We start from the raw sequence: 19,569 nt of genomic DNA, 5'->3' as shown, positions 1-19,569 counted from the left end.
TTTCTTACGCTGTTACTTAGGTAATAACGCAGATAGCATAAAGTGCTTGACATACTGCATTGCAAGTAGTTTATGTGACGTGCAGAGGATCTGTTCATTTGGCACAATAACTCGTCTTTATAGTACTTCCTGTATTCATTACACCTTTGTCTCAACATGGTCTCAAATCTGAACACAACTTTTCTGTTTGGTAAAGAGGCTTGATTTCAGTGGTAAGATGTACTTAGCAGATGTTTGCAAGTTGATTTGAAGTTTACAAGTTCATTTTGTTATGTCCAACTCATGTTTGACATGGTTGTAAAGGAAAAATTTAAGTTTGGAACCAGACTTCCGAGGGCTTGGGAGTTGTCATGAGATTGTGAAAAGAGGGCTGTACTCTCAGACTGGTACTGGTTTGTCTAACCATACTTTAAGGTGTACTTTGGACATCAACTCTGCCTGGAGTTTGTATTGTCTTTGGCTCTGGTTATGACTTGACTGATGTTAAATGAAAGACTTCCATTGTTTGTGATTAACTTTGTCACGCCTTTGCTGAAGTAAATTTAAAGGGTCTTTTTTTCCTGTATTTTACATTTGAAAAAGGATGGCTGGTTTATATTACAAAGATACTCTGTGAAGAGAATTTTTGGCAGAATCATAAAGCGTTGATGTGAAAAGTTCCACCAAAACTTTTTAAGAGCTGTAATCATTCTTTTGGTTTATACAATATTATAGTAGTCTTACTTTTCTCAAATGTATTATTTGATAGAATTTGAAGATGTCATGGAAGTTTTTCAGGGAGGGAAGCACAATGACCTGATGAAGTATAGAAGAACTGGAAGACTTAGGAAATGGCCCTGATAATGGTTCTGGCAGTGCTATGGCTTTCTTCCTTGTGTTCCCAAGCCACAAAATCCGACTTTATTCTGTGTTTGAGATTAAAAGACCATTTTCCTCTCTTGTTGCTACTAAATAATAACCATAAAAATTGTTGACATCAGGTCTCAAAAGTTGAGAATTTTTCTTCTTTGTGTTTAGGTTGATGGTGAAAACCCAGCTCCTGCTGCTGCTCCAGCGATACAATGAGCAGCTGGAGCAAGAGAAGGAGCTGTGCCAGTACGACTGCAGAATGTTAGTGGATTCTGAAGGTGCTGGGGGCACAGCAGTCCTTTGTACAGCAGCATGCGGGTAGCCGTCAAATGGAGCACTTTAATAGGGCAGTGGAAAAAAACTAAATCCTGCAGTCATCCTAGTAGTGCTCTGGAGACTGTTTCAGTGATTTTGGCAGGAGCACTAAGCTCCAGCTGGGTAAAACTCAGTCCATGTACAATACATGGTGTTCAGATTTAAATACAGTATACCCAACTATACATCTCAGTGGTGAATTTCAGCCACTGTTCCTACTGATGGAAGGCAAATACCGGGGAGTATTCACAAAGGCTAGCATGATCTTTTTGAGGCTAATCTCTGCAGGCTGTTTCTTGAAGTTAATGGAAGTGAGGTTCCTCTAGAGAGAGATTCAGAGTAGCTAAATGAATCTTCAGTTCTGAATCGCCCTCTGGAGGAGCCTTTCTCTCTTTACTGACTAGAGAAAGCCATTCAGGCATTAGCCTGCAGGGGCTAATGTTAACCTCTGTGAATACCTTCCCCAACAGGCACTTCCCTCTCCTGTCAATATTGTATGTTATAGCATTGTACTACCTACTCGCTGCTGTTTGATCTCGATGTTTAGCACATGGTACAAAGCTCCCAGGGACTTGTTCAAAACCAAAATTACAAGAACTTGTTTGCATGAAAACAAACCTGCTTTTTTATGTGATATAATTAGTTGAATGCATCTTTTTTTTTTTTTTTTCTTTCTTCTTACAGCAGGTTCAGCAGCCTTGGTGGGAGTGTCGGGAAGGCTTGTTGTTCTTTACAGAAAGCTTTGTCAGGTTAAAATTAGTTTGATGCCAGGTGCCTACCAAAGCTGCTCTATCACTCCCCCTCCTCAGCTGGACAGGGGAGAGAAAAATACAATGAAATGCTCCTGGGTCGAGATAAGGACAGGGAGAGATCACTCAGCAATTACCGTCACGGGCAAAACAGACTCGACTCGGGGAAATTAATTTAATTTAGTGCCAATTAAATCATAGTAGGGTAATGAGAAATAAAACCAAATCTTAAAACACCTTCCCCCCACCCCTCCATTCTTCCCAGGCTCAACTTCACTCCCGATTTTCTCTACCTCCTCCCCCTCCAGCAGCGCAGGGGGACAGGGAGTGGGGGTTGCGGTAAGTTCGTCACACATTGTTTCTGCTGTTCCTTCCTCCTCACACTCTTCCCCCTCCTTCTTCGCTGACCATGGTGTCTGCAGAGCTGTTTCTCTCACATTTTCCCACTCCTCTCTTTGGCTGCAGTTGCACAAGGTTTTTTTTCCCCTTCTTAAATATGTTATCACAGAGGCGCTACCACCGTTGCTGACTGGCTCGGCCTTGGCCAGAGGCAGGTCTGTCTTGGAGCTGTCTGGCATCGGCTCCATCGGACATGGGGGAAGCTTCTAGCAGCTTCTCACAGAAGCCACCCCTGCAGCTCCCCCACTACCAAAACCTTGCCACACAAACCCAATACATGTCTACAAACAAAGAAGAAAATGTGAATACTGAAGAAGAAAGCAAAATACTACTTCATTTTTTCAAAGAATAGAATTGGTCTCCTTTATCTCCCTGAAGAGGTTCAATGTTTCTGGAAAACAGGTTTTAAAGGGTTTGGAATGCTTACAGATAGCCACTAATAGAAAGACCAGGTGCAGGTGTTCCTGTTTATTACTATGAAGAAAATCCTGAGGCTATGAGTGGGAACTGTCAGTGTCTTTTCACTGATGAGAAATACCAGATGTTGCATGTAAGAACTATACCAACCTTAGAGGCTTTTGATCATTTTAATGGAGAAAATCACTCTTTGATTTTGAACAATAGATAAGTTTGTCCTATAATCGAGTTCTATTAATAGACCTTGAAAGGAATCTTTGTGTAGTGCGAGTGGGAAGATCACTATCCACAATCCCTTTCACTGCTTATGAGACTTGACAAGAAATAAGTCTGGGACAGTCTGAGCATTAAAAAAGGTTCAGGATTTGTCCCTATGGAATTCTGCCTCAAGTGAAGTGCCAGCTGAAAAGTGCAACATCTTTATCTTCAGAAGACTTGGCTGTGATAAAGATTCATTGCTGTCTGATGAAAAGTTTAAAAAAAAAAAAGTGGAGGATATGCTTTGTCTTACCTGTTGTGGTACGTGGTCATTTTGCAATTCCTGGCTTGCACCGTATGTCTTCTCATAGCAAAAGCCACAAGATTTTAGTAGATGTGGGCTATTCTGTGGGCTATCATAAACATCTTAGAAATTCAACTAAAGAGCTGTGGGCTATTTATAAGACAGTAAACATGAGGGAAATGTATATCTGAAGCATATCATCCACATCTAGTGAACATTCTTGCTATGGATGATCAGAAATAGCTTGGTATTAGCGCTGATTCATGCTCCTGATGCTTTGTAAGCATCAGGCATTACTTTGAACTGCTTTTCATGTCTCTTTTTTCTGAAGTAGTTCTGTTTAATATCTTTATCAATGATCTGGATGAGGGGATCGAGTGGACCCTCAGTAAGTTTGCAGATGACAGCAAGTGGGGCAGGAGTGTTGATCTGCTCGAGGGTAGGAAGGCTCTGCAGAGGGACCTGGACAGGCTGCATCGATGGGCCCAGGCCAACTGTCTGAGATTCAACAAGGCCAAGTGCCGGGCCCTGCACTTCGGCCACAACAACCCCATGCAGCGCTACAGGCTTGGGAAAGAGTGGCTGGAAAGCTGCCTGTCGGAAAAGGACCTGGGGGTGCTGGTCGACAGCCGGCTGAACATGAGCCGGCAGTGTGCCCAGGCGGCCAAGAAGGCCAATGGCATCCTGGCCTGTATCAGAACAAGTGTGGCCAGCAGGAGTAGGGAAGTGATCGTGCCCCTGTACTCGGCCCTGGTGAGGCCGCACCTCGACTACTGTGTTCAGTTTTGGGCCCCTCACTACAAGAAGGACATTGAGGTGCTGGAGCGTGTCCAAAGAAGGGCAACGAAGCTGGTGGAGGGTCTAGAACACAAGTCTTCTGAGGAGCGGCTGAGGGAACTGGGACTGTTCAGCCTGGAGAAAAGGAGGCTGAGGGGAGACCTCATCACTCTCTACAACCACCTGAAAGGAGGTTGTAGTGAGGTGGGTGTTGCTGTCTTCTCCCAAGCAACAAGCGATAGGATGAGAGGAAATGGTCTCAGCTTGCACCAGGGAAGGTTTAGATTAGACGTGAGGAAAAATTTCTTCATCAAAAGGGTTGTCAAGCATTGGACCAGGCTGCCCAGGGAAGTGGTGGAGTCACCATCCCTGGAGGTATTTAAAAGATGCGTAGATGTGGTGCTTAGGGACATGGTTTAGTGGTGGACTTGGCAGTGCTAGGTTAGCGGTTGGACTTGATGATCTTAAAGGTCTTTTCCAACCTAAACGATTCTATGGTTCTAATACTGTAGATTGCATGCTAGCTTTGCCAAAGTGCTGTTAGGTTTTACTATGGGCCAAACTTACTGCTATGACTTTTGTAGAGTATAGAAATAGAAATGCTTCTTCCGCACCGAGCTGGGTTTATGCAGACCTTAAATATATATGCCTGTGTAAGTAACTGGCCTGTGCAGCTCTCTGATTCCTTCCCTCAGGAAGCATGACATTGTTACCTTTAATAGTTGACCAGAATAAGTGAGCTGCAGTGGAGTATGGAGTGGTAAGTCATGCCTGATGAATGCCAATAATAATGGCAGCCTCCTTTAAATATGGAGAAACTATAAAGAAGAATAATTCCATACATACATACATGGAGTCTTTGTGATTTTCTCTGGGCAACAAAGTTGTTGTCCCGCCTTTTGTTCAAGGCAGAGCTAAAGTCAAGTCTGATCTTAAGGGCCTTGTCATGCTTCTCACTTTTACACAAGTTATTTTGGAAATACTGTTGGTATGGAGGGACTTGTCACCCAGGTATAAGTGGTATGATCAGGCTCTTGGAATTTTCACAGGCACCATGCTGACCAATTTACTTTCCTGAAATAGCTATTAGAATTACCTGCTGGTTTCAGCCATTGTATCAGTTCTTGTTGGGTGCTGCTCTAAAAGATATAGGTTTGTTTCCTGGGTACTTTTTTATATAGGACTCCAGGTCTAGTTACAGGAGTCAAGAAAGGAGCAAATGTTAGTTATTTTGAATTAAAACTAATTGCATACAGAGTTGTTGGTATTTTTTCCCAACAATTTGCCCCTATTTGCAAAAGAAACCTTTGCAGTACCGTAACTAGAAGTGCAGTACCCGTTTCCTGCTTATTTACCAAAACGAGATCAAAGGTGTAGGCATTAAGCGGTTGTCATATCTTCTGATAATGTAGACTTGATTTTATGTCACGGCACAAAATAATTTTTAATGGCTGTTTCAAAATATCATTGACTATTAGCCAATTACTACAAGCCAATGAAAAAAGCAATGAGGTTGTTCACTGTCTGTCTTGGGGAATGAATAGTGAGGATTCTGCAAACTTACAGTGCTAACTGTGCAAAGTAAGCAAATAACTGTCAGCAGGTTGCTGTTCAAGAGTGGCTTGAACGGTTCTTGTAGCCACTCAAATGTGTCCGCTGCTAATTTAGTTTTCTATTTCTTGAAATTTTTATTGTGTAGAGCTAGGCACAAGAGCTGTTTCAAAGCTCTGTCACGTAAGCGTGGTAATTTCTTGCCCCAAATCCATTGCTTTTACCTGACCAGGTTACTGTTACTGTCGCATGGCTATGTTAAGCACATATTCTTACAGCTGCTACAATTTCAGTAGAAGCAGTCAGCATTGAACTGACTGACCTGTTCAGGTTAGTGACTTCCAGAAAAGTGAGGTTCCCCTATGTGGAGTCTATTGAGACACGTTTGGATGTTGCCCGCTAGTAAGTTACCAACTCTTCAGTTGATAATTCTTTAGAAAGCATTAAAATAAAATCTAGGAAATGTGGCCTGCTGCTCTAATATGTATGACATAGAACCGTATCACAGGAAAAATGCTGCTGAAATGAAGGGGACTGCTGTTGCAGTGGAAGGGACTGGTCCTAACAATTAGACAGTTTTGCATATGGGACCAGATTCACACCTCCAATTTGATTTGTGGGGCTTTTTTGCTAAACATGTGAATTCCTTATGAAAGTAATTTTTTTCTGTGCTCTCTGTATGGCTTCTTGCATGATAAGGAGGGAATCCAGAACGACATCTGGGTTGACAACCCAGTGCCTTGAACCAGACAGAGGGGGATTCCAGCCCTTGTTCTGGGAATGGTGTCTGTATTGTCCATCCAACAGCCAGCAGTTAAAACAAGGAAGAGGTCATGAGTAGAGGGAGAACAACACTGGCCTTCTAAGGCAAATCCAGAGAGACAGCTCCAAATACTGATATGTATCTGTTCATTTTCTCTCTGGTGGTACACACCTTTCTTTACAGCTGCCTATGTATGTGTGCAGACTGCCCTCAGGTCAGGATAGCGCGTAGCCTACTGTTTTCAGTATTCTCCTGAGAAATGAGAGAGAGGTTGTTCTTCAGGATAAGGAGAAAATTGGATCTTCATCTTAATACTGTAGGTGAGCCCAGGCAACCAAACTCCTAGGAGGTAAGGGGGAATGCCCCGACTCCCAGCTGGCAGCATCAGAGTGAGGTCTTTGTGGTTAGCAGAGTTTTGCAGGGCTTACAGTACAAAAGAAGGGTATTGACAAACTGGAGCAAGTCCACTAGAGGACTACCAGGATAGTTAGGGAACTGAAGCACATAATGTAGGAGGAGAGCGTGACGGAGCTGGCTTTATTCAGCCTGAAGCAGAGAAAGGTAAGGGGGAATCTTTCAAACATCTAAGGGGTGGTTGTATAGAAGATGAAGACAAAACTGAGTTAGAGGTGGGCAGTGAAAGCAGTGGATGTAGATTGCAGCATGGAAATTTCTGATTAATTATAAGGAAAGAAGAATTCATAGAGTGCTTGGACACTGGAACTGGTTGCTAAGAGAGGCTGTGGAGTCTCTATCTTTGGTGATACTTAAAAAATGATGGGATAAGGCCCTGAGAACTGATGTAACTGAGGCTGGCCCAGGTCTGAGCAGGGCTTGAACCAGATAAACCCCAGAGGTCCTTTCCAACCTGAGCTAGTCCCTGGCCATTTCTTTCCTTAATCCCTCTCTCCCAACTTTTTCTTGATAGAGAAGGAGCTACATCTTGCTTTACCTTAGGTATCTGCCCAGATAGTGGAGACATGGCAGAGCCACAGCTCTTCCTACTTGACCACTTTTTGCTCTCCGCACACCTGTACTTTCTCAGAATACCTATAAAGGATTACAGCCTTTGGCCTCTTGCTGGCATGGCAGTCAAAGTTTGACCAGAGGGAACGGTCAAAATCTTAGTATCCTCTACTGTTGTGGAGAAGCTGTGATGCTGTGACAGTTGCATGAGAAGTTTGGAGTCTGACAGATGAAATATAAATGCATGTGTATTCATTATGATGTTAATATCAGCCATTTTGTAAATTACGTTTTTTTATGTTTAAATTGAAAACAAAAAGACAATGTTGGATGTAGCTAATCAGCTAATGTTTATTGCAGTAACTTTCTAAACCACATTTTCCTCACGTGGGTGGGGGAGGGAATGTAAATAGCATTACTGTAATAAAATGCTGTCAGAGGATCCATGTTGCTTGAAAAATTAACATCTTTCAATTCATTTTTACATTGACATTTCCAGTTAGCAGTAGTGATTTAGCAGTAGAGACCCATTAACTTGTGACAGGGTTCTGTTCTATTGCTATGGGCTCTTGAGTAGGTTACAAATAATACCGGCTAACAATAACAGCAGCTAGGCGTCTTTACCCCCGGCATGAATAGTGAAAGATCGTACAAGCACTCAGTGTCAATAAGCACCACCCATGCAGAGCAGATTATTAGTACATGAACAAGGGCACAGCACGTCTTGCCAACTGTACAGCAGTCGATGTTATCCATTATGGGTGACAAGGAAATCAAAATGGTCCAATTATTTTTGTCAGATTCATTTAATTCCCACTTCTTGCCTAAATACTGCACAAAGTAAGAGTGGATGGAGTGAGCTCAGGTACTGATTATTTTTATTTCATGGCTCTGTTTTGGACAACTCCAACTCTCTCCAAGACAGACCTGTTCCAGAGAGGGATTGCAGGACAGTCAGTGCCATGTGGCCTCAGGTTCAGGATTATGTTGTTTAAAAGCTGGTCTGAAGTTTACCCATTTCATTTTTATTTGTAATCTTGTGGCCATAGAAACTTAGGATGGAGATCTTCCATTGGTTTTCAACCTTTAGGGTCAGGGATTGCTGAAGATTTATGTACCATATCTAAACATCTGCAAATGACAGCAGAAAGCAATTTTAACCATGTGTTTTTGTGAATTAGCCTGTGACTTTTAAATTTCTTCTGTCCTACTGAAATGCCAGAGGAACTTACAATGCCAGAAAAATTTGCAGCCACAGAAAGGGGGGCGTTAAAAAAAAATCTCTATAAGGTCTTAAAAACAAGAGCACTTGAGTGTTGCAGGGACTGATGAGGCTTGATATCCCATTTCTTTGTTGCAGTTCTCTCCAAACTTTCATTGGTGACCACTGCCCTGTGGTTATTCCATTGCCCTGATTCCAAACTCTTCCAAATATGAACTGAAGAGGCAATTGTCTCTAGGCATTTCTAAAAAAACACTCTACGTCTTTCACTTCTGACCATTCAGGACGGTCATCTGTCTGATATCAGTGATGCTTCCATAGGAGACAACATGTGTTTTGTCATCAAAGTAGTGTAGACTATCTTATCTCTAAATTATTAAAGTAATGCAGTTTACACTGGGAAGCCCTCACAGCTAAGGAAACATAGCAAATACATTTTACGGTTGGACTTGATGATCTTAAAGGTCTTTTCCAACCTAAGTGATTCCATGATTCTGTTCTATGGTTCTACATAAAGTGTCTTGGGCCCTACTCTAAAAATAGTTAAAGTTATCAGCTATTTTTAGCTCTCTGAAATAAAATGAGAAGAAAACCTGTAACTTTACCACTTTTTACTGAAAGTGGCAGCTATCAAAGGAAAGTATGCATTCAGTTTTTCATATTGTGCCTTAAAAGCAAATTTTATTTTCAGTTTGAACAGTGAGATCACCTGGAAAGCAAAGCTTCATTAAATTGCTGCTCTGATACGCTTGCATTGCTTGATGACGTCAAATTAGAATGGCAAGGAAAGGCTGTAACAGCTTCCAGTGTTCATCACAAAATCACGATGTTTGCAAAGATATTTTAACTCAGGGTTTATCTAGTTAGTGGAAATGATTTTAATGAAACCCTTGACAGCTTTTGTCTGAAGAGTTGACATTTGATGATGATAAATGCAAAATAAATTCCTGCTTATTAGTGCTCAAATATTAGTTTTAGTAACGCTCCCCTGATATGAGCAAGGTATATCACTGCATACTAAATCTTCTGCATTGTACTGCAATTCACGTTCCAGTGTAAAAGCTAAATGAAGACAAATAATTACTTCCATTATCCAATGGTGGTGGATTGAAACATCAATTCTGTCCAAAAAAAGAAAGAACAACAACTGTGAGGTGACAAATAAGTAGTTATGGTATCAATATGTATGATCATCTACCTAAGTTCATGTGAACTTTTAGTATGAAAAAGTGAAATATTGTTATAAGTTGGATAGGGAAGATCTGCAACTGAAATGCACTGTCTCTTCTTCATTTTGGTTGCCAAAACCAGTGTCAGCACCATTCTATTTGATTTAATGCAGAAAACTGAAAGTACAAAGAATTGTAACTTTTTTAATACAATAATTCTTCAACTATTTTTGTTGTCAACAGGCTCACATGAATTACATGCAATCAACATGTGGAATTTCCAAAGGAATCTACAGCTGTTCTGGAAAACTGTTAGGGGTCTAAAATTGAAGAAGGCTGAATGCAATTGATCTGGTTTAACTATTGGTCCCGGAATAGTTAAAGAATAAGGCAAGAATAAGTCTTAACTGTACTACAAAGTGTTTCCGCAAACGTGTTCTTCTTTTAAAATACGGGTAAAAAAGATGCTACGCTTTCTGGAGGTTTTCTAGTCCAGTGTTTTACTACACTTATATTTAGAAAGTTTTTCCCAAACTCCGTTTTAATTTGTGAAAATTAAGCCTGGTTTATCCTCTTTTCCTGCTGTATATTTAGAACAACTGCTGGGACCAATGACAGGTGCCTAGTTCTACAGAGTGTAGGAGAAGCCTAGTCAATAAATTTAGGCTAAGGGGACTACTAGCACAGGTAAGATGGATTCCAGTCAGAGAGGCTTTTACAGAAAACAAACACGTCCTTAATGCATCTAATGAACAGCGCAGATGTGGGAGTTGATGCTTCCTGTTCTCCGGAGATCATTGGTTTTATTAGCTTCCTAGCTACCCACAGTATTACTGGTCATAAACTTAGGCAGCTTAAAAAGCTGTTTGAAACTAAGCTGAAAAAAACCCTGTGGATTCTGCTTTAATTAAACTCCTGTCAGAGGTGCTAAGGCAATAAATTAATTTGCAATCTTATAAATAGCTCTGTCAATTCAATTAATTTCTTGCATCATACATTTAAAGATGTTAATCTTTCTTCACTAAGGTGCTTTTTTCACTTTAGTTAATGCTGCCATTTTCACACTTCATTCTTCTTTTTTCCTCAGAATTCTCTTCCCAGCTACCGTTTTATAATTTCCTTCTTCCTTTGTTTTAATCCAATTCAGATTGTCTATCATTAGCTTGAGTCTTGTTCCATCCCAGCTCTTTGAATTCCATTTTTCTCTTCTTCTTTTCCTGAGACCTTTCCACAGTCTTCATTTCTGTTATTTAATGTAGCACAATTAAAGTGGTCTATGTTGCTGGCTTGTTCTGAATTGCTGAACAACCCTCCTGCCTGTTTTGCTTTCTTAATCCCCAGTCTAGCTGATGCCTTGACTGTATTTTTTTTCTCTTCCTGGCCCCAGGGCTAATTTGGTGTGTGAGGAGGTGCTGGAATGTTAATGTATATAGCTGGAAAAGTCTCCTCTACACCAAATACAGGTTCACCAAAAAAAGAAAAAGAAGAAAAAATCTGGCATGCAATTTGGCAAGCCAAAGCTACTTTGAGTGACTTTGAGCAAGCCATAAATTGCTTTTGTGCCTTATTTTTCCTCTAGTTTTCTTTTGGGTCCTTGTTTTTAACTTTTTGGTCTGGTTATCTTCTATTTTTTCTTTTTTTTTTTTTTTCCTGGAATAGTTCATACTTTAATCCCATTATCCTACAAATCCACCATACACCATTATTTCCTTGCTAACTACAGCAGCTGGTAATCAGTATGGCCAGGTCGCATGCAGAGAGATGAAAACACAATAAACAGAGCATGAGAAAATGTTTCAGGCATTTTAAAATAAGCCTAACTGCAGTAAGAGACTATAAAAATTATGTTGGTTGGGAGAATTAGTTCAGGTAAAAAATAGTCTTTACTCAGTTAAGTAACAGGATTTTTTGTTAATGGAGGCTATTAAAAATCTCTTCTCAAGCGCTGAGGTGCTTCTCTTGGGAGATGCACAGGACTGTGGAAGTTAATACAGGGTTTGCATTGTTGGAGGGTACAAGCCCATGTATTTCATCCAGTGTGCACCTTGCAGGGCTGCACAAATTGCTGGATTCTTACTATGTTGGATCTTGCCACTTTGCAACACACTCACGTTATCGTTAAACAAAACCATTTGCAAATCTGTGTAGTTTGTTGAATAGCAGCATTCCTGTTGTTAGTGGATTGTGGAAAGCAACTTGTGACAGTATTAACTTTTAGCTTTGTGGCTGACTAGCTCAAACTGAGAGTGACTGATTTGTTGCAGGAAAACTCTCTAGCAATTAAACTGTCTGCCACTAGGAAATGCTAACTTAACATTTTGATCCAGCTTACAGGAAAGTGAATTAATACACAAGTCTTCTCTTTAGTTATGGTTCTTCCCATCTGCCGCACGTAGAATACCCGCCCTTGTCTCATGCATAAACCAACATGCATAAGGTGGGATAAGGAAAGAGAGAGAAGGACGCGTTACAGCTGGTTCTTTTCCAGCTCTGTTCCTTTCATCTCTAACATTCCCAGTGCAGGCCCCTTCTGCGCATCACAGAGGAGGGACTGTAAACTGTAAAACTTCCCCCCGCCCCCAAGAGAATAAGTGCTTCCCCAGAAAATGGGGTAAATGTGATATAAGGGCTCTCTGACTCCAAAGATGTGGTAACACTGGAAGATTTCCTCTGTTCTTTCTTGGCATGTTTCCCTTCAAGGACTGAACTGAGCTACCACCAGACACTTTCGTTCTAGAAATGAGAGCTAGATTATTTTGGCAAAATGTCTATGCCAGTAGTGGAAGGCCTAGGAACGTGTTATATCAGGAGACATAATTGTAGAAAGTAGGTAATAATATAAAATAGGAGAGCCTGCAATAATGGAAGCATAGATGTACTTTATATACAGGTGAGAAACCAAACAGAACAGTATACGTATGAAGCCGATACAAATTGCCTTTCTAGTGCAATATGCACATCAGTCAACAAGACGACAGTAATATTCAGTTTCTAATTCCTCAGTGAGCACTTCCTGTTGGCTCATACATTTTTAAGGTAAGATTTGGGAGCAGTTTTGGTTTTGATATTTTTTTTTTTTCCATCAGAAAAAGCACAAAGTTGATGAAATGGAAAGACCTTTTCCTTAAAATCTCGGGGGGGGGGGGGGGGGGGGGATAAAATCACCGCACAGAACAAAATGCTTCAAATGACAAAAACTGGTGTGTCTGCACTTGTGTATGGAAGGTATGGCATGTTATTGTAAGATGGAAAGTAGTCGAGGAAGAACTTATTTTATTCCTCTGGAAATACTAGGATTTATTTGTACAGATCTGTGACTCCAGAAGGGGATAAAAGTGCATTCACTACGTTCCTAAGAAAAAGCAAGACAGAAGAATTTAATTAATCAAACTTTATTGATTTATTAAGCCTGCTTTCTCAGTACAGTTCTTCATGTGGCAGAGGGCAGGTGAGAGTTTAAACGAATGCTTCATGCTGTAGCTCTCTGTGAAGGAAAATGCCTTAAATGGCTACAAACTCAGTATACCTCTGCTGCTTCATCTGTCTCTTAAAAACATAAATTTTACATTTTGGCACTATGTAAAATAGCAATTCTAAGTGAGACAGACATAGCAAGAATTACAAAATGTGTGTATGTAAGGACTAGGCAAAACTTTCTGATACAGTATGTTATTATTAGTTATATATGCCTGGGAAATTTGATTATTATCTAGAAATCCAGAATAAATTTCTGTTAACAGAAATTAATCCCTGAAGTTGTTAAAAGCACAGGGCTTGCTACGGACTCTTGCTGGCAGAAGCATTAAACATGGAAAAGAGTTTTCTTAAAACTGTGGACGGAGCTCTCTGCCAGCATCCATGGGCAACAGGGTGGCATCATTGTTTGACCAAGGCCTCATCTTGTATGTCTGCTATGTGATAATCCATGAGATAAGCAATGGCAAACTTCTTCTGTCATATTTGTTACATCACATGATGCATTCATGCAGGCCACGAGACCTCCCTGCTATCCTTCCCTTCTGAGGAACTGCCCTAAACAGATCAGTCTGTCCCAGATATATAGTGGAATCCAGACAAAAATAGAGAAAGTAAGGAAAAAGTAAGTCCTCTGTTTGTGATGAGACATCATCCAGGATGGCAAAGGTTTAGGATGAGGAACAGGAGTGAGGAATAGGAATGATTCGTCTCCATTGTCAACAGAGTGGGCCTGAATGACTAGTTCAGGTACAAGTATCTCCACTTTGGGGAATGTGGATCCCACCCTTTTTGACTAAATTGTATTTTTTTTCCCGCTACACCCATTTCTTTCGAACAAAACTGTGTTTACAAATTCATCATGCATTCAACAAAGTGTACAGATCAAAAAAAGTAACATATTACTTGTTTGAATACCTGCATTTGGTTGTGAAAGACTGAATTTAAGGGACTTACTAAGTCACCCAGGGCTAATAAAAAGGGTATCCCCAGGACACAATCTGATAAAAGACTTGGGACATCACCGCAGCAGTTTGGGCATCTGACCCCAAGGCAGATTTCAGACTCCTGTTTCCTATACAAGACATGCATTGTAGAAAAGGTGAAATGCTACAAAGACAGACATTAATTTAGCAGTCCACCACAAAACATCTGGATCATGGACCATCATAGGAGAAAACAAATGTCATCTGCCGTGTAGCATCTGACAATGTAGAATTAATACAGGGCACTGCTGAGACCTTGCCTGAGAACACTCCCTACAACTGCAGGTTTTGGCAATTGTAGAAGATGAATCTTAATGGGAAGAATGTAAAGACAACTGTTAAAGTGATAAGGGAAATGGCTAGCTTGTTTTATGAACAGAAATGTTAAAAGCTGGGCTTGTTCATTCTTGCAAAATGAAGGCTAAGAGTGGATATAATTTCTTTTTATAAATATATGAAAGCAACAAACACTAAGGAGGAAATGAGCTATTTAAGCTAAAAGTCAGTATTGGTACAAGAACAAATGGATACAAAATTGCCACGAATAAACGTAGGTTAGAATTTAGAAGGTGGCTTCTAATCTTGAGAGGAATAAGAAGGTCTCCGACAACCGTGTGTGACAGGAACCAAAGTAGCTGGAGCTCTCGGATAGATCTGCCTAGACCTTCTTTTACTGGGAGCTTCCCAAGTAAGACTGAAAAGCTTTTAAACTCAAAAGGCTAGAATAATTTATTTTTATAAACTAGAATAGTTTATTTTTGAAATATTGAAAACACAAAGACACTAAGTAAACCAACGAAAAATAAAAAAGGCTTTGTACATAATTGTCTTGCTTGTCTGCTGTATCCTAGTGAGGCAGGTCCTTGTTTCCAGCCAGCTCAATGACATTCTGAGTTGCAGAAACCTCCGTTCCATCCCTCTGGTCTCAGGGAGGCTTTTTACTCCCTTCTGGGGCTGGCCTGGCGTCTTCCTGTTCCTCACTGCAGTCTGCCAGCTCTTGCCTCTCCCACCCCGGAGCATCTCCCTCTACCCAAGCAGTAGGTCTCCTGGGAAAGTGCAAGCTTCCCCTCCTTCCAGGTTACAGTTTCCCAGTCAGCATTTAAAGGAACGTAATATTCAGCTGGAAAGACGTAAGTGCAATGGATACCATCCACTGCACGTCTGAAAGAAGTGACAACAAAGTACCTCTGTAATTTAAAGATAGAGTCAGATCATTTATGAAGTAGAAAATGAAATACGTCTGTCTGTAAAAACAGAGAAGCAGGCATGCTGATGCCGGAGGTCTCTGTCCACTGCAGTTGGGAATGTGGCAGTAAGAACACAAGCTGATGCTTTCCCATGTTTCTGAATAAACACTCAAACCAACATAATTGCTGAAGATTCAGAAGGCACCTATGACATCTGTACTCAGTCCTGACCATTATCTGCAACTGCTATAGATGTTTGGCTTGTTAATTAAATGCTTTCCTGTAACTGGGGCAGAGTGATTACGTTTCTGTCTGAATTCCCATCCCAATTTGAAGATGACTTTCAGTAATCTGGATCCCCTCACCCATGCAGTAAATGAAACAGAGATATGTGAGGGAAATGGTTTCCCTTCCTGTAAAGGCTATCTTGTAACACATGTGTGAGCAGAAACAGGTTGCATAAACAGTCTTACTTCTGGCATTCCCTACTTTGACTCTACTACGTTCATCTCAAACATATTTTGACTAACTTAATGCAGATGAAACGTCCTGTGTGTTTGCAGTGGAGATGATAGGATGCTTCAAACTTCCAGACAGACAATATTTTTTGAAAATAAACTCTTTGGGATGAAACCTTAAAACATTCTTCTGGTCCTTAAAGTTTCATAAAAGTTTGCTTGAGGCTCAGTTTTTGCCAGCATAGCTTTGTCCATCCCAAGTTTCTGTGCAGTATGCTGTATGTCTCCCGTTGTCCATCGTCAAAGAAGGGGTTATCCTGTCCTTGTGGCGTGCGTGGAAGTGTGTACCTTGCATGTTAAAGACTAGGGAATCTTTGGGGAGCTAATATTTCTGGATTGTTGCTTTTAAACTCCAGTTCCTACCCCATAAAATTTTATGCCTTACTCCCATGAGCAATCCCTTCACAAAATGGAATTTCATTTGTGATTTAGGATTGCACGTATCACAAAATCTGTCAGGGCCCCGAGGCACTGCCAGCCCTGCCTGTCCCTGCCCAGTCCTCCTGGGCCTCCTTCCACCCTGCCCATGGCCCAGGACCCCATGTCAGCCCCCCAGGGCCATCAGTCCCTGCCCCAGCGACACCGCAGCAGGGCTGGTCTCCAGCTCCCCACAGCCTTGCCTGGCCATGGGCCCCGCTGAGCTGGGCCCACCCACGGGCCCACATCCCAGCCCAGTCTTGGCCCGTCCCCAGGGAGGTGCCCGATGCTCAGGGCTGGGGCCTGCCCTGCTCCTGGCCGGGGCGGTGGGATGGGCCCCGGCTGCCAGGCCTTGCCCTGCTGCCCCAGGGGAGCCCTCCCCAGTTCCTGGCTCCCCGTCCCTGAGGGAGACACTGGCCCTCGCTGCTCCCTGACAAAATCTGCACAGGATCGAGTCTACTCCACAGACTGACGCTTCTGTCAAATATTACAATTTTTTTTGTGTTATTGAAAAAATTTTCATACTTAAATTAGTTTATACTGCTATAGAATCCTATTGACTTGACATAATTCTTAGGTCAGGCTGCAGATTTGTAATTTAAGCTATTGACATTAAGGGATTTAGATCAATACACCTTTAATATTTCTAATATAGCACTACAGTAATTCTAAATGTTATACAGTGTATTGTTTCATTGTAATTATTAGTTCAATTAATTTCTTGCTGGATATCTAGACAGTGCAGAAAGTACCACAATTAATTATGAATCCACATCCAACTAGATTTGTTATGCTGGTCATTTTTTTTAATTAGTGTTTAAAATATTTACAAATTTTTCTTGCAAAATGATCCAGCATTTGATTTGTGTTCTTTTTAGTTATTTTTGGTTTTTCAGTGGCTCTAATGCTTTTGAAATGTGCCAAAACAGTAACGGTGGGCAAAGAAAGCTTCCATTTCGTTTTAGGATCTGTGAAGTCCTGATAACCTTCTACAATGAAGTGACTGGCTTCGTAGATGAGGAGAGGGCAGTGGATATTGTCCACCCTGATTTCAGCAAGGCTTTCTATATTATATCCCGTAAGATCCTAATAGAGAAGCTGATGAAGTACGGGCTGGATGAGCAGACAGTGAGGTGGATTGGAAACTGGCTGAATGGCCGTGCCCAGAGGGTGGTGATCAGTGGCATAGTCTAGTTGGAGGCCAGCGACTAGTGGGGTACCCTAGGGGTCAGTACTGGGTCCGGTCCTGTTTAACATCTTCATCAATGATCTGGATGATGGGGCAGAGTGTACCCTCAGCAAGGTTGCAGACAACACCCAACTGGGAGGAGTGGCTGATATGCCAGAGGGTTGTGCTGCCATCCAGAAGGACATCAACAGGCTGGAGAAATAGGCCAACAGGAACCTCATGAAGTTCAACGAGAAGTGCGAAATTTTTTTGAAAGAAAGAATACGGACAGTCTCACACACATGGATATTTTGATCCAGAACACCAGCAGACCAGTCCCAAACCAGCTATTCTACTCTCATACATACCCAGTATGAGGGCTGTAATTTCTAGAACATAGACCTGATCATGCACAACACTATGTATTTCCTGTTGTGACCTAATTGTATGATTAGGGAGAAAATCAAGAATAATTCTTGTGTTTTGGTGTTCTTCGTGTTACGGCCTGGAGCTAGGAAATCATTACCAGTTAGTGCTTGCATAATAGTCACACAAGAGGGAGTAGAGCCTCGCGCTTTCTGCAGTCTGTTTTGATGCACTGCTTCTAAGATGGAGGATGTTTCTTGATCATTGTAGTTAAATATCATTCCTCACACAATTGGGTTTTATATTGCACACAGACTGCTTGGCAATAAACTGGAGAAATAACATCATACTTCTAATATCCCGCTTCAATTTTCTTTGGAAAGAAAGTCTATTTAATCACAAAACTAAATTCAGCCACATACCTATATTTCTTTTTGTACTGTGGTATTTGTAGGAGCAGCACCATGACCACCTGATGTATTTCTACAATCAGGAAAGAAAAAGGAATGCAAATCTGGTTAGAGGGAAATGCAGGTTAGAAGTCAAAACAGATTCTGAGAAATTTTCTTTTCTCTCTCAGTAGCTCTAAAGCTTCAAAGCAAGAACTGCAATTCCCAACCATACTCTCCCCAAACAATTTCTTGCCCTCTGCAACAGTCCAAGGTCTTAGGAAATGTCTTGGGTTTATTTCTATGATACTCATAGAAGTTTTTATTCTTTTGGGCTACGTATGTGTGTCCACAGACTGTTTGTATTCATTGCTGCGCCTGAACTGGACAATCCTCAGTGTAACATGCAAGACGTACTATATTGAAACATTTACCTAAAATTTTAATATCTTATTTGGTTTTAGTCTCCCAAACGACTCATATCAGTGGTGCCAATTTTCTTTTCTCTTCTTCTTGTTTGTTACGACACTTGTTCCTAGAATTAATAAAGTATTTGGGAAAAGGGATAGCATCACATCTTCCCATCCACGGTTACTATTTCTTCCCTCCATGCAAGTGATCTCAAAAGGGAGAGGTCAAATTTATGGTTTTGTTCTATCCAGTATATCAAACACCCATGCTGATACTATGATGCTATAGTATCTAGTATTATATGTTTGGAGTTTATCTATCTGCATAGTGACATACATGGAAACTTGTATGATGGTCAGGTAAGAACTCATTTATGCTGGAGTCAAAACTTCAGTCCTTTCTAGTCCTTGCTGCTCAGTAAGTACCAGGACAGTACCACTCTGTGCTGCCTCAGAAAAGAAAGAAGAAACAAGGATTTTCAACAGAAGATCAAGAGTTTAATGCAACTGTTCTGCGACACTTTTTTTTCCTGCTTCCTTTACATTCTTTACTGTCCTCACCTGTTCTCCTCTTGTTGCTGGCAAGAATTGCTGGCAAGTCTTTTTCTTCCTCCTCTTTCTAGTCTCAGCTGCCCTTATTTTTGCCGCAGGTTTCACCCAGACCCTCTCAATCCCTTTGATGAGGTGCAGGCAGTACAGGAGGTTGGGATCATGTGCATAACAGTATCCTCTTGCTGCTCCTTGCTTCTTATTTGTTTTCCTCAGCTCTGGCATAGGTTCCTCCATATGCTGCACTTTTTTGGGGGATTTCCGCACCTTTGTGTGGGTTGCCCAAGGGCTGCAGCCCCTCAGGGGTGTCTCTGCCGTGGCATATGTTGCCACAACCACTGTCCCCTCAGCATGGATGGACTCCCATACCTCCTCCGTTGTGGAGCGCCTCCTGCCATGACCTTCAGCCATGTTCCCAACAATGTC

The 19,569-nt window shown here is 41.4% G+C and overlaps 1 protein-coding gene across 2 annotated transcripts in view; it reads left to right on the top strand.

Annotated features, from left to right (window-relative positions):
• Positions 1 to 19,569, top strand: part of UFM1 (ubiquitin fold modifier 1) — a 72,914-nt gene that overhangs the window by 13,817 nt on the left and 39,528 nt on the right. Inside the window, exon 6 of one of the 2 annotated variants that reach the window (XM_076364205.1) lies at positions 9,923 to 10,632. The exons of the other annotated variant lie outside the window; for it this stretch is intronic. Within the exon in view, the coding sequence (XP_076220320.1) occupies positions 9,923 to 10,029 (107 nt within the window). The 3' untranslated portion in view covers positions 10,030 to 10,632. Of the gene's footprint in view, positions 1 to 9,922; positions 10,633 to 19,569 lie in introns of those variants that run through there. 2 annotated transcript variants of the gene reach the window in all.

This window comes from Aptenodytes patagonicus, chromosome 1, assembly GCF_965638725.1.
Source record: "Aptenodytes patagonicus chromosome 1, bAptPat1.pri.cur, whole genome shotgun sequence".
Lineage (NCBI taxonomy): Eukaryota > Metazoa > Chordata > Aves > Sphenisciformes > Spheniscidae > Aptenodytes > Aptenodytes patagonicus.
This window is presented reverse-complemented; position numbering and strand designations above follow the sequence as displayed.